This window comes from Artemia sp. Qi Xiang Cuo, chromosome 18 (genome assembly GCF_049724085.1).
Source record: "Artemia sp. Qi Xiang Cuo chromosome 18, ASM4972408v1, whole genome shotgun sequence".
Taxonomy (NCBI): domain Eukaryota; kingdom Metazoa; phylum Arthropoda; class Branchiopoda; order Anostraca; family Artemiidae; genus Artemia; species Artemia sp. Qi Xiang Cuo.
This window is the reverse complement of record NC_142811.1, coordinates 51,101,407-51,116,613: the sequence shown is the minus strand read 5'-3', so window position 1 is coordinate 51,116,613 and position 15,207 is coordinate 51,101,407. Positions and strand designations below refer to the sequence as shown.

The following is a 15,207-nucleotide window of genomic DNA, read 5'->3' as shown; positions in this document are numbered from 1 at the left end:
AAAGCATATTCCCAACATAATGAGAGACAAAAAGAAGCATATGTCCAACATAGTCCAAAGCATAATTAACAATATCAAAATATAATTAATCCATAACTTTCAAGAAGAGGCAAAACATATGTGAGGAAAAAAAAAAAATATAAGAGGACATGATTTTAGGTTTATAAATTTAACCTTTTTGTATGATAGGCTGTGTTAACTAGATAAAAATTCTAGGTACTAAGAAAAAATTTAAATGGATATACCATTTTTTTTTTACACTAAGAATGGGAGGCCAAAAAAATGCATATTCCCAACATAATGAGAGACAAAAAAAAGTATATCAAACAGTTCGTAGTAACAAACTAGTCCAACATAGTCCAAAGCATAATGAACAATATCAAAATGTAATTAATCCATAACTTTCAAGAAGAGGTAAAACATATGGGAGGCAAAAAAAAAAATTTAAGGGTTAATATAATAGGGTTAATTCTTGGTTCTTCTTGGTTTGAAAGTTCTTCTTGGTTTGACCGTGATATTTGACACATGATAGTTCCTTTGAACTGACTTTGAGCGTTTTACGAACTTCAATGGATTTTCTTGTTCCTGGACTGGTCCCCTCTCTCTTCTCAACCGGATCCTTGGCATGGTTAACCATAAATGTCTTTAATATAAAAGAGACTTCAGGGGTTATTGTTGTTGAGGATAGTATTACTTGAATACCTTTTGGTAAGATTTCGAAAAACTCCCGAATCCTAAAAAAATCCTTGAACATTAGATCAGCTGAGTCAATAACAATTATTTTTATATTACTTGTATCTAAAATTTGTGTCGGATTGATGTCAATATGCTGTTTTCTGATTAGCAGCAGCATTCGATCAGTTGTTCCAACAGCAACTTGTACCCTTAGATCTCTAATTATCGTGCGTTGTATAGATAGAGATATACCTTCTATGAACTCGTGAATTGCAATTCCCATTAATTGACATAAGTTCACAGTTACTTCACAAAATTTCTGGGCTAGTTCTCGGGTTGGCGCAAAAATAATCGCTTGACACTCCTGTAGCTGCGGATCTACTTGCTGAAGCGTCAATATTGAAGACATTGTTGTTTTTCCGGTCCCAGATGGCCCTTGAACAACAACTTTCTCTCCTTTTAGACCCGCTATAATTGCTCTCTGTTGGGCATGTATTGGCTCATGAAAGCCTCTTTTGTAAATGTTCATCAGCAAATTATGTTTGAGGTTCATATCCTCCCAATTTATCTTTTCTGACATCTTACATAGTAACAGTAATAACCAAGTTCTACAGTGTTAAAGTGTTCGGCTTGTATCAGCTAATGATGTATTTTCTAAAGGTGATAACTAAGCCCTGAAAGAGAAACGCCAATGAAATATTACAGTATGGTCAAATAACTATATCATGGCTTCTGTGAATTGAAGCTGGACCTAGGGAATGTACACATAAAGTGAGAGGGGGCTTTTGGGACTTATTCCTCTGAAATTTCATGATTTATCCATAATTTTTTACATGTAACAAATAATTCACCTGTGTTTTGTACTTACCTCTCCTGTTCTCTCTGAAATAAATCTTACAAGGGTCTTGCCTCAGATAAAAAAAAATTTGTACCCCCCCCCCCCCCATCAATTACTGTTAAATGTAGATTTTATAAACTGGAAGTGATGTTTGAGCAACAGGTTAGGAGTGGTCAATAGGAGGGGTCACTTGTCTCAGCTAAATTTTGAACAATACCCATTTTGGTGCTTTCATTGAAAATGGCTTTTTTGGCATTTTCATTGAAAAAAAAAATCCAACAAACTTGGTAATTTCCCAGTTCTGAAAAATACAATCTTACCCCCCCCCCCCGGGCTAGACTTTCTTGTGAGTGGGACACATGTCATTTTTGAGGGGTAAGGCACTTTTACAAATGCGCTGGAAAAAAAAAAAAAAAAAAAAATGCCAAAGATGCAGTCTAAAGTTCCTTGATTCTAATAAAATCTTAATCTACTAGTCAAAGAGATAGTTGGATAACAGGCATCAAGGCCAACATCAGGGTATATTGCGGTTTGAATTCCGTCCCCCAAAATTTTTGTCCAACTTGTAAAAACGTAACAAATTTCATATAAACAAATTTTATATTCTTTTTCTTAAGAATTTTTTAACCAGCCCCCAAACAAAAATCCTACATATGCCCCTTGGCAGTCATACTACAGAAATGAACCAAAACAGAAAAAACTTGTCCTGAGGAAAAATTTGCTTTCCAGCCCCTCCATCAATTAAATCCTGTTCAACATAAACTTAAAGAATGACATTGACATTTGAATAACAGGCTAGACTGTTTTGAGCATTGGAAGCAATCATTTTATTATTACTTATGGAGGAGGATAGAACCCCCCAAGTCAAAATACTAGTCCAAGAGGTGGTTGGATGACAGGTATAATAAAAAAAAGCCCATAGCACATACTCTTAAGTGAGGGAAGGAGAAGAAATAATGTCCTCTCTTTTTCCAAACACAAAATTATAAGTCTCCCCCCCCAAGAAAAAGACGAAAATCCAGAGTTTGAAAATCCAGAGAGTTTGAACTCAAACCCAACTCACTCTGTTTTGATGACGGGAAATCAACTGGACTCTTAATTGTCAAAAATACTCCATAGAGAAGTGTTGACTTCAGCAACCCATTTTATGACTTCACTTATTTGCAAAACATTTTGGCCAAATTATCAATTATATGAAGTAAAAGTTTCAGCAAACAGGTAAAACACATCCTTTCCTCTATTAGCATTATATGCAATGACATGTGTAAAAGAACAAAATAAAAAAATATATGTATAAAAAACAGATCTAAGGCCAGTAAAGAGGACACAAAGAGAGAAAAATACTGCAAATATTTTGCTTGTTTTCAACAAAGCATTAGCATCTTCAGCACAGATGAGAAGCCCCCCAAAAGGAATCTGACATAACAAAGACATAAAAAGTTGAACAGAAATAAACCAAGAAGAGAAAATAAAAACTCAAGAATTTTTCACTGCAAAAAAAAAAAAAACTCCAAAAAAAAACACAGCATATGTTATACTAATTGTGGTAATAGTTGCTCTCTAGTTCTTTTCGTTTTTTTTTACTTTTGGATGATGTTCATTCAGTTGTATTTTGAGAACGTGTCTTAGAGTCTCCACTTCTGAATATGCAGAATTGTTTACACCAAGATAAGATTAGAAGAGTTGAATAACTTACAGGCTAAAGGTATTTGTTGATAAAAACAACATCATTTCTATACAATTCTCAAAAAGGCTTAGCCAGCTTTGCTTCTCAGTCAGACTATCTGTCTTGACTTTTTCTATAATTAGTCATACCTCTCAAGTCATGCCCCTCCCCCATATATTTTGAAAAACAAGAGTTACACCCCCCCCCCTAATTTCATTGAATTTACATCATTGTCTGCTTAGAGCTTAATGTCCTACCATAACCTATTGGTTTTGGTCCTCAGTTTTGTGTCAAATACATTGAACTGGATTGGAAAAAAAGTTACTCCTACTAATCAAGGTAGAAATAAAGCATAGCCTACAATTTATTATTGGTTATGTTAACCATATATTGTTCAATATTTTACTTCAGTCCCTAATGGATTATCAGGTTCGCTTTGTAAAAATGTATTTCTAATACATTTATTTTTCTGAAAATTTCAGACAAACTTTTTCAGACAATTTTTTTCAGTTTTTCCCGAAACACCTTACCCCTAAGCACATGATTTTAGGTTGATAACTAGTCCAAAAAAAAAATATATAGACATGATTTTGGACATGATTTTAGGTTTATAAATTTAAGCTTTTTGTATGACAGGCTTTGTTAACTAGATAAAAACTTTAGGTACTAAGAAACAATTTAAATGGATATACCATTTTACACTAAGAATGAGAGGCCAAAAAAATGTATATTACCAACATAATGAGAGGTAAAAATGCATATTCCCAACATAATGAGATGTAAAAAATGCATATTCTTACATAATGAGAGACAAAAAATGCATATTCCCAACATAATGAGAGACAAAAAAAAAGCATATCAAACAGTTTGTGGTAACAAACTGTAAGTAAGAAGCAACCCGGCTCAATAGTAACCAAAACTCTAAAAAACGGGATACCAATAGATACACCAAAAGAATCAAATTTTAATGCTGATTTCAAATATATAAGTTTCATCAAGTTTAGTCCTACCCATCAAAAGTTACGCACCTGAGAAAATTTGGCTGATTTTTGAAAAAACAGGGAAAGACCCCCTAAAACTTATAGACCCTTAATGAAAATCCCACCATCAGATTCACCATATCAGAGGACCCTATTGTAGAGGTTTCAAGCTCCTATCTACAAAAATGTGGAATTTTGTATTTTATGCCAGAAGAAAGATCATGGATAAATGTTTATTTGTTTTTTTTTTTCTCAGGGGTGATTGTATCAACTGAGTTGTCCTAGAATATCGTGGGAGGGCTCATTGGAATGGAAATTAAAAGTTCTAGTGGCCTTTTTAAGTGACAAATAAAATGGAGGGCACTTAGGCCTCTCCCACGCTCATATTTTCCCAAAGTCACTCAATAAAAACTCTGAGATAGCCATTTTGTTCAGTATGGTCAAAAATATGATAACTATTTCTTTTAGGATGGCTTAATCCCCCAGAGTCCACAGGGGGAGGGCTGAAAGTTATGAACTTTACCCAATTTTAACATATAGCATTGGTTATTGGGAAGTATAGACGTTTTCAGGGGTAATTTTTTCTGGTAGTGGGGGGGGAGGGGTCAAGGGTTATGTGGGAGGATATTTACATGGAGGAAGTTTTCATGTGGGAAGGGACATTGCTATGAAGTGGGCGCCGGATTTCCCAGCATTATTTAAAAAAAGATCAAAAATGAAATAAAAAAAAAACAAGTTTTCTAACTGAAAGTAAGGAGCAACATCAAAACTTAAAACAAACAGAAAATATTATAACAAACAGAAAATATTATGTATATGATTGGGTTTGCCCCCTAGTCAATACTTTGCTCTTTAAGCCAAAGATTTTTTAGTACTTTCACAAAGCTATTTATTCTAATTAATGGCCTTTGTGATTAAGGGGTCATTTAAAAAAAATTTGAACACAATTCAAACTTTAGCATAAAGAATGAGGTATTGACTAGGGGACAAACCCCCTAATATATGTATTGAAATCTATGAATATAGAAGCTCTTTTCCCCAGGGGTGATTGTATCAACTGAGTTGTCCTAGAATATTGTGGGAGGGCTCATTGGAACAGAAATTAAAAGTTCTAGTGCCCTTTTTATACTTTTTTACACTGAGATTGAGAGGCCAAAAAATGCATATTACCAACATAAAGAGAGGTAAAAATGCATATTCCCAACAGAATGAGAGGTAAAAATGCATTTTCTCAACATAATGAGAGGCAAAAAATGCATATTCCCAACATATTGAGAGACAAAAAAATCATATCAAACAGTTTGTGGTAACAAACTTGAAGTAAGGAGCAACCTTGCTCCATAGTAACCAAAACTCTAAAAAACGGGATTTTGATACCAATAGATACATCAAAAGAATCAAATTTTAATGCTGATTTCAAATATACAAGTTTCATCAATAGTCCTACCCATCTCTGTTAACGTTTCTGCCTAGAATAGTCCTACCCATCTCTGTTAACATTTCTGCCAAGAATTAAAACACAATGTGCCATTCACTAGGCATCACAATTTGACTTTGCACCTCCAGTATAAATTTATACAGCTGAAGAGGCTAAAAAAAAAAAATTTCAAAGAGAGAAAATCTCAAACTTTCAAGAAGAGGCAAAACATATGGGAGGCAAAAAAACATTCAAGAGAACGTGATTTTAGGTTTATAAATTTAACCTTTTTGTATGATAGGCTTTGTTAACTAGATAAAAATTTTAGGTACTAAGAAAAAATTTAAATGGATATACCATTTTACACTAAGAATGAGAGGCCAAAAAAAAAATGCATATTACCAACACAATGAGAGGTAAAAATGCATATTCCCAACATGAGAGGTAAAAAATGCATATTCTCAACATAATGAGAGGCAAAAAATGCATATTCCCAACATAATGAGAGACAAAATAAAGCATATTTCCAACATAGTCCAAAGCATAATTAGCAATATCAAAATGTAATTAATCCATAACTTTCAAGAAGAGGCAAAATATATGGGAGGCAAAAAAAAAACATATAAGAGGACATGATTTTAGGTTTATAAATTTAACCTTTTGTATTAGCCATCTAGTCAGCTAGTAAAAAAACTGTATATACTTTATAGAATTAGCTGACTAGTTGGCTATTAACATCCTAGTATATATATAAAATATAGTTTAAAATAGCCAACTAGTCAGCTATCAACAATGTTTCTAAAGTTTCACTTGTTTAGATTAGCCAACCAGTTGGCTATTAGATCTCACATAAATATATACTTCAGCATGAGTTAAGCCACTAAGAGAACTGTACATACCTTATAGAATTAGCTAACTAGTTGGCTCTTAATATCCCTTGTACATATAAACTTTAGTTTAAAACAGCAAACTAATCAGCTATCAAAGTGATTTAAAGTGCCAATTAGTTTCTCTTCCCCATCAATCCGCTATGAGTGGCAGGGATGCAGAACATCTTGCTTTCTGCTCACCATCTCTACATATTATTTAGACTACTTGGCTAATATCAAACCACTTGATGTGTAAATATCCTAAATATAGCCAACCAGTCAGCTATTGAAAAACAATTGAAGTATACACAAAAATATAAAATAGCAAACCAGTTGGCTACTGAATTGAGTCTATGTATATGCAGGAAAGGAAATTAGCAAACTAGGATTGTCTGCTAAGTGCTAACAATTCTTTTTTTTAATGGGAGAAGGGGTAGGGACAAGGTTGTTGACTTGACTTCATTTAAGGAAAAGGGGGTAAGAAGAGGGTTAAGGAAATGCAGTTTAGAAAAGAGATGGCCAGGATTAAGAAAAAAAAATGATTATTTTAGCAGAGTGCAAATTATAATTGATTTGACGTGCCAATTAATTTAGATTTAATATTCTCTATCATTTTACTATGATTGGGCAGGAGGGGTGGGGATGTGGAATATCTTGCTTTCTACTCACCATCTCTACATAATACTTAGACTACTTGGCTAATATCAAACCACTTTATATATATATATATATATATATATATATATATATATATATATATATATATATATATATATATATATATATATATATATATATATATATATATATAGAGAGAGAGAGAGAGAGAGAGAGAGAGAGAGAGAGAGAGAGAGAGAGAGAGAGACAGAGAGAAAGAAAGAGAGAGAGAATAATAAATAGTGAGATAGCCAACTAGTTAGCTAATTATGCTGTAAAGGCTATAAAAAATTACATTGATAGCTAACCATTTGGCTATTTTAGGCTCAGAGGTATTTATAGGTGAGATCATAACATACAACTAGTTAGCTAATTCCTCAAGTATATTAGAAATTGCATTGACAGCTGACTAGTTTGCTATTTTAAAGTAAAGTTTATATATACATAAAATATTAATAGCCAAATAGCTAGCTAATTCTACAGAGTATATACACATATCTTATTAGCTGGATAATTCAGGCTGAAGTGTATAGCCTATATAGGTGAGATCTAATAGCTAACTGGTTGGCTAATCTAAACATGTGTATACAGCTGAGATTTTAATAGTAAACTAGTTAGCTAATTCTAGTTTGTATGAGAAACTTTATTGATAGTTGACTAGTAGAAGCAGCAAATGAGTAGTCCAACAAGATATATATACTGGTCATTGATTTTGAAAAGACCTTTGATTCTGTGGACCATAACACTCTGGGAAATTCTATAGTATTATGGTGTCCCCAAGAAAATGATAAGTTTGATCATGGCCTTTTACAAAAATACAGAATGCTGCATAAAGACAGAGAATAGAACAACTAGATACTCCAAAATTACATCAGGAGTGTGACAGGGATGCATTTTATCACTGTTTTTATTTGTCATTCTAATGGACTATGTTTTGCAAGAAGCAAGTCAAGCTCCTGTACAAAAATCACAGTCCATGAATTTATGTACTTTGGAAGCTGGGTCAATTACACAGGAGAGGTGCAGAATGAGGTTAAGAGAAGAATTGGCATGGTAAACAGTACTTTCAACAAACTTAAGCCAGTATGAAAATCAAAGAAGTACTTGCTTGCACTAAAGCTGCAACTTCTTAATAGCAAAATTTTGTCCATGCTATTGTGTGCCAGTGAGTGCTGGTAACTAGATGTAAGGACAGAGAAATGACTCACAGCTTTCAAAAATATGTGCTTGAGATGCATGCTGAATATTGGTTGGTGTCAAAAAGTCAGCAACACAGGGGTCAGCAGAAGAACTGGCTAGCTGCTTATTACTGAAGTGATTAAGAAGAAGAGATAGAGCTATCTTGGCCATGTCCTTTAGACAGAAGATTCCAGAATCCCACACTAGGTTGAACAATGACAGTCATGTGGGCATTGTCAGAGGGGAAGACTGAGAAACATGCTCAGACACATGTACAATTGTGATCTACATAGTGCTCACACATCACTACAGCTCAGTGGGAGGATGTACTCATCATACTGCCAATATGTAACATTTACCAAGGCTTTGTCAATGCCCTATGCACCACAGATGGCTCAGAAGGACCTAAGCTCTGGGTAAGTAAGATATTAATAGCCAACTAGTTCTATAAAGGGTAAAATTCTACTTTAGCTATCTTGGAAAGGGATTAGGTTAGGAAAATGAAACTTTCAGGGATGGGTCTATAGGCTAAATTATGGCCCAGGAAAGTATTTTGAAGTATCTACCTCTACTCCTTCTGACTCTAGAGGATCCTGACCTTTAAAAATCTGTGTTGTAAAAGTGAAACCTTACAAAATATATCTTCTACTTAAATGAAGTACAACAAAATTGTTTTCAGCTTCATAACTTTGCTCAATCCCAATTTATAAGGTTTTAAAGATATGCAAATGCATTTCCTAAATTTTGAAAAAAAAACATTGATATGGCTTAAAATTCTACTCAAATAATAGGAATTGCATTTTCAGAACTAAGGCTAGAGAAAAAGAAACTGATAACTGAAAATTAAGGTACAATGTTGTTTTGTCAAGATTTCAATAGGTAGCCTGGTAAATTTTTACCAAATCATATTTTTGAGTTACAAATAAAGTGAATATACCACTTGATGCCTTTTTATGCTGGGGTAAAATTCATTTCTGACAAAAATGGGTACTATATTTGTAAAGGGCAGAAAAATGGCATCAAGTGGTATATTCACTTTATTTGTAACTCAATAATATGATTTGGTAAAAATTTATCACATAGACCTAGGCCTAAGTCAAATTTCAGGACCCCTTGAAGGGTGAAGAAGTGGAGATAAGTACTTTAAAATACCTTCCCAGGACATAACCTACTTTAGCCTTTAAAACCATCCCTGAAAGTTTCATTTCCCTAACCTAACCCCTTTCCAAAATAGCCAAAAGTAGTATTATAAGTAAATTTTTGCAGTCCATGTTACTGACTTAGGCTACAGGTAAAGTAAACATACTACTCAATGCCTTTTTTTATGCTCTTTCCAAATATAATAATCATTTTTGTCGGAAATGAATTTTACCCCCACCCTTATATATACCAATTCAGGGCATATATTTGCACATTAGGGGGTGGGGTTAAATTTTATTTCTGATGTAAATGGGAGGTAAGTTTAAAATTTACCCCCACCCCCTAATGTGTAAATATATACCCTGAATTGGTATATAGCCTATAGGGGTGGGGGTAAAATTCATTTCTGACAAAATGATTATTATATTTGTAAAGAGTATAAAAAAAGGCATCAAGTGGTATATTCACTTTATTTATTAGTCAATAATATGATCTGGTAAAAATTTACCAATTCTCCTCCCCCAAACAGGTAGGCTACCCATTTTCACAAGTGGCCTAAATCTAGCCTTGCATAACAAAAGAAAACTGTACACAACTTGAATAACCAACTAAGATGCTCAGATAAGGATACAAATATATGGTTGCTGTTGTCAGTAAAATATTAAGGGCGAGACTGTCAATGAATAAATAAAAGCAGGCAAATAGCCGAGACGAATAGTAATATGCCGATTTTACTCAACTTTGGGACGTTTTTATTTCTTGTTAATATTTTTTTTTCTTAGCTTTTGTTCCAGCTTATGTGAGGATGTATGATTTTTCCCAGATGAATAGCCAGGACCCACAATTTTTAGTTATTTACTTTTGGAATTTCATTGATTCATTCATAGTAATTTCTATTTATTTCAAGTTTGACTTATTGTGTGAACCTTTCTCTGGTCGTTTACGGTTTTGAAATGACTCTTTATCCTTCTTTGGAACATTTTACTTTAAAAATTTTCTTAAAAATAAATTCTTAAGTATTTTTAATTGTCATACTTTTATTGTGGGCTATACTTTAATAAAAGGAAGGGTAACTAATTCCGGGAAATTGTGACAATGGTAGACTCCAGGATGAAAATTTGAGAGAAAATATTTAGGAACAGTCGTATACTTAACTGGAGAGCATAAAATTTGACAATGTAGAAGATGGATGGAAATATTTTAGGAAAGTATTTGTAAAGTCGCTAGTGGTGTCTTAAGAAAGAAAAATACAAGTGCAGCTAGGAATATTAGTAAAAACGTATTATGTTAAATAGAGAGTTTGATTGTTAATACGTAATAGGAATATTACGTTTAATAAATTATTCATTGGAAAATACTGTATGTTTAATAGAGAGGAATAGGGGCTTGTACAAATAAAGGTCATATTCTTTTACAAGACTAAAAGGTGCATAAGAAAGTAAGTGGAAGAGACAATTTTTTCCTTCTAAAGTAGACGGAAAAGTGAAGTGGAGGCCACGGATAGGATTGCTGGTATAACAGTAAAATATCATAAGAGCCCGTTAATAAATTGAGAGGGGTTAGTGTATCTGGACAGGTCCCAGTTAAAGATAGAAAAGAGGCCACAGTTAATAATAAAGAAAGACTTAAAGGAAGATGGGTGGAACAATTTGAGAATGTACTAAACTGTAATAGAGTTGCACGAAAAGATATAGAGGAGAAAAAAAAAGTTAGTGACACCTTGGATGTTAAGGAAGATTTATTTTGCGAGGAAGAATTAGTGATAGTATTATAAAGATGAAAGAATAATAAGACCCCAAATACTGATAGTTTTTTTTAATATTGTAGTTATGAAGTTAGAGACAAGTTACTGATAATTAAGAACATGATTTTTAAAAAAGAGGAAGTATCTTGCAATTGTATATATATATATATATATATATATATATATATATATATATATATATATATATATATATATATATATATATATATATATATATATATATATATATATATATATATATATATATATATATATATATATTACTTTTCTTAATATTATTGATTTATGTGATTGTATTATTTTTGCACTATTATAATATTATTTATTCTATAATGACATGATTCATGTTATTATTATTGCTGTTTTTTGGGATATCTCCAAACCGTTGGTCGGATTACGCAAGTTGCGAGATTATGCAATCCAATTTGTTGGATTATGCAAGCTGCAAGATCAAACAAGAATCGTTTGTAAGTCATAAAAAGCAAAAACTATATTGATATCTAATTTATTCAGTCAAGTCAAGCATATATATTTTTTTTGTTTCACTCTATTCTGTGCATTTGCTAAAAACTATGTAAGTCAGAAGCATGGAGCTTTTGCGGAATAATTTTGGAATCCGTTAGAATAAAATTAAAGAAATTTTGCCTTTTCTTAAGTAGGAAATGTGATGCTATGATAACAAGCATCCGATTGTTGACAGTCGAGACCAATCTTTATGAGGCGTGAAGACTGAAGTTACTAACTTTAGTGAGTGGAGGAGGGAGATGCAAGCCTCTATTGCAGGGGTTGAAGGTCCTAGCTTGTTGTTGGCTAAAGGGTCGAGAAGAGGGAGGACCTCTTTAAATTGTCTATTTCTTAATTATTGTAGGTCACTTCTTTCGGGGAAATGGTTGTTAACTGGTTGATTGAATTTGGCAGTAGACTTTATAGTCCAAACTTTTGGTGCTAATAGTCGTTTCATGGCCCATTTTTGTATTTTTTTAGGAAATCGGACAAACGTTTCTGGAGCAAGGATTTGAGTTTGGTGTCACTACTGGCAGGCGAAGACGCTGTGGATGGTTAGATCTTGTTGTGCTGCGTTATAGCAATTTCATTAATGGTTATACAGGGTAAGGTGTTCTTCACGAATTTTTTTAAGTCCCATTGTTGCGCATTTCTTTGTGCTCCTTTATTGCCTATTTCTGATACCAGTATGAAAATTAAAAACACTTAGACCTGTATCCTCATCAGGGAATGCCATGTAGTCCTAATAAAACAATTAAATTTTGACTAAGAGCGCTAAGATATTACACTTTACTTAATTATTTACAAGATATTAATTTAGATTTTTCTTAAAGACTATATTAATTAAAAGTGATTCTGAGTTAGTAAGTATCTTCTTTACTTCTTTTTGTTCAATAGTTTTATTCGAAAATCTATTCAATATCTAATGTCATGTAGTCCTAATAAACAATTAAATTTTGACTAAGAGTTCTAAGATATTACACTATACTTAATTAATTATAAGATATTAATTAAGATTTTTCTCAAAAACTATCTTAATTGAAAGGGATTCTGAGTTTTTAAGTATCTTCTTTACTTTTCTTTCTTAAAAAATTTTACTAGACAATCTATTTCAACTGATGTTTGTATTTATTTCTAAGTATTTTCTAATGGTATAATAACAGTGGCGATTATAGGCCAGGCCAGGCCCAGCACATGATTAAATCCGTTTTTTTTTACACAAATATTAAGGTACATTATTGAAAAAGGATTTTAACAAATGTAATTTTCGTATACCTTGCCTCCCAGTTTATGAGGCCTAAGACCGTTACTTGTCTATCAGCTGACGAACCTATATATCTATATATAAAGAACAAAAGAAGAAACAAGCCAATCGCGTAGTTAATAGCTCAAACTTTCAAGAAGACTCTCTAGTAGCTCTACACGTTTTGCTCTTTATATGTTCTGAATATTCCTTATAATTATTTGAGCCATAAACCAACCACAAAAAAAATGAAAACATAACAAAAATGATGCAAAAGACAACGATTAAATGCTGTTCTGTAGATAAGTAATTTAAAATCCCTTTTAAGGTTACTCATTGCTTTTCAAATTAATTTAATATAATGTCAAATTACTGTAATAATATCCCCCCCCCCAAAAAAAAAAATCATGCTGTATTGAACTAAGCACCTAAAGATCCTTTATATTTCTTGTGTTCTTTAGTTAAATTTAAGCAAATTGCAATTAAAAGCACAAAACATTAAGAGTATCTTATTCAACACTTGAAAAAATATTTTTTTTATAGCTCTGGGTAGGCTGCGTAATCTTTGAACTTATTTTTGATTGGTTAATAAGGTTTAGAACCCACCTTTACCCTTTATGATTTTTTTAAGAAGTTAGAAATTTGAAGAAGTCTAAAAATTTTGGCTTCAAGTCAGCGAGAAGAACATAAAAAAAGATTAAACAAGTTAACACATACTAGAAAATATAAATAGGTAAACAAACATCAATGTTATATAGTAAATAGAGTGGGTGATTTTTTTAATCTTTTTGTGTAATTTTTTATCATTTTTTTTTTCATTAAGTAGTGCATCTTCTTTTTTTGTAGGCTGGCAATTACCAAGTTGGACATATTGGATACATTTAATGAAATTAAAGTTGGTGTAGACTACAAATTGGATGGTAAAATTCTGGAGTTCTTTCGCTACAAGCTACAACCTTCTGTAGTTTGTTTTGTGCCTTTGTCAGTGTATCTTGGCATAAATTACGTTAGGATAGTTCTCATTTAGTATAGCTTTTATTTCAGGTCTAATTTATGTAACTACCTCTGACTGTCTACGAAGTAATATCAAATGATATTTGTGAAGTTAGTGCCCTTGCCTAGTTTAGGCGTTTTGTGTAGCAACGATTCTTGAAGACGGCATTATTTCGTTCTTTCCATTTTTTCCTCTTTTTTTCCTTTTTTCTATGTGGTGTTAGCGCCATGGCTCTCTGCTTGAAAGTACCATGTTTTGTTAAACCGAAATTGAATCCGGTTATATCGAAAGAATTATTTATCGACGCTGTTCCACTTCCAGAAACAGTAATTGGGAGTGGGAGGGCTTGTGAGGTTTCCGTAGGTCTTTTTCGCGGGGAAAAAGTAGCCTTCAAAAAGTATGTAGGAATTCGCGGTAATGTCGAGTACGAGTCAATTATTCTAAAAGAAGCTGCTGCCATTTGTAAAGCAAGTCATGAAAATGTTGCTGGAATTAGATTTGTCTGTGTGAAGGAAATGACCCTAGGCCTCGAATACTGTGAAAAAGTTTTGACAGATCAAGATGGGAATCCACATGTCTTTAATACTGCCAGACAAATGCTTGGTTTCATGTCCGTTATGAGTAGTGGAGTTAGTAGGGAAATTGCTCCTCCCTTATTTAATTCAATGGCTTGCCAGATTTCTGAGGGGCTAAGGTATCTTCACTCAATCAATATTATTCATGCTGATCTAAAATCAGCTAACATTTTGGTCACTCAAAATAAAGAGGACGACGATTCTTGGATCTTTAAACTATCAGATTTTGGAGAAAGCCGATTTTCGCTTGCAACATCAGTAATTACTTCAACTACGCAAGATCAGTCTCAGGAAAATCACGGTGGTACCGTTTGTTTTTTGAGCCCGCAAAGATGCGATGGCAAACGTCCTACCTTGGCTTGTGATGTCTTTTTTGTGGAATGTTTTTATATGAGCTGCATGACTTCACGATCAAGTTTCCTTTTGAAAAAGATGGCTTTCCTGTCGACCTGATAGTCGATAAAATTCACCGTGGAGTTTTGCCCTGTCATGAGAACATGTCAAATTCCTTAAAAGAAATTTTTTTGAAATGTTGCAAGTTTGACCCGAAAAGTCGTTCCACAGTCCCCGAACTTTGTAAAATTTTGACTGCCCTTGGCCAAGAATCTTTCATACAGCCAGATAGTTCTGTCGAATCCCTGGGCAGAAATGATGATTCCACTCATGAAATTTTGTCCATTTCAGATATATCATTCATTAACAATA

At 33.0% G+C, this 15,207-nt stretch overlaps 2 protein-coding genes across 2 annotated transcripts; one reads left to right on the top strand and one right to left on the bottom strand.

The window, feature by feature from the left end:
- Positions 1 to 451: 451 nt before the first annotated feature.
- LOC148941615 (eukaryotic initiation factor 4A-like) lies at positions 452 to 1,255 on the bottom strand. Its single transcript, XM_089104210.1, has one exon. It carries the CDS (start codon positions 1,253 to 1,255, stop codon positions 452 to 454), a length of 804 nt encoding a protein of 267 aa, XP_088960336.1.
- Positions 1,256 to 14,154: 12,899 nt separating this feature from the next.
- On the top strand, positions 14,155 to 14,955 carry LOC148941614 (uncharacterized). Its single transcript, XM_089104209.1, has one exon. It carries the CDS (start codon positions 14,155 to 14,157, stop codon positions 14,953 to 14,955), a length of 801 nt encoding a protein of 266 aa, XP_088960335.1.
- Positions 14,956 to 15,207: the final 252 nt, after the last annotated feature.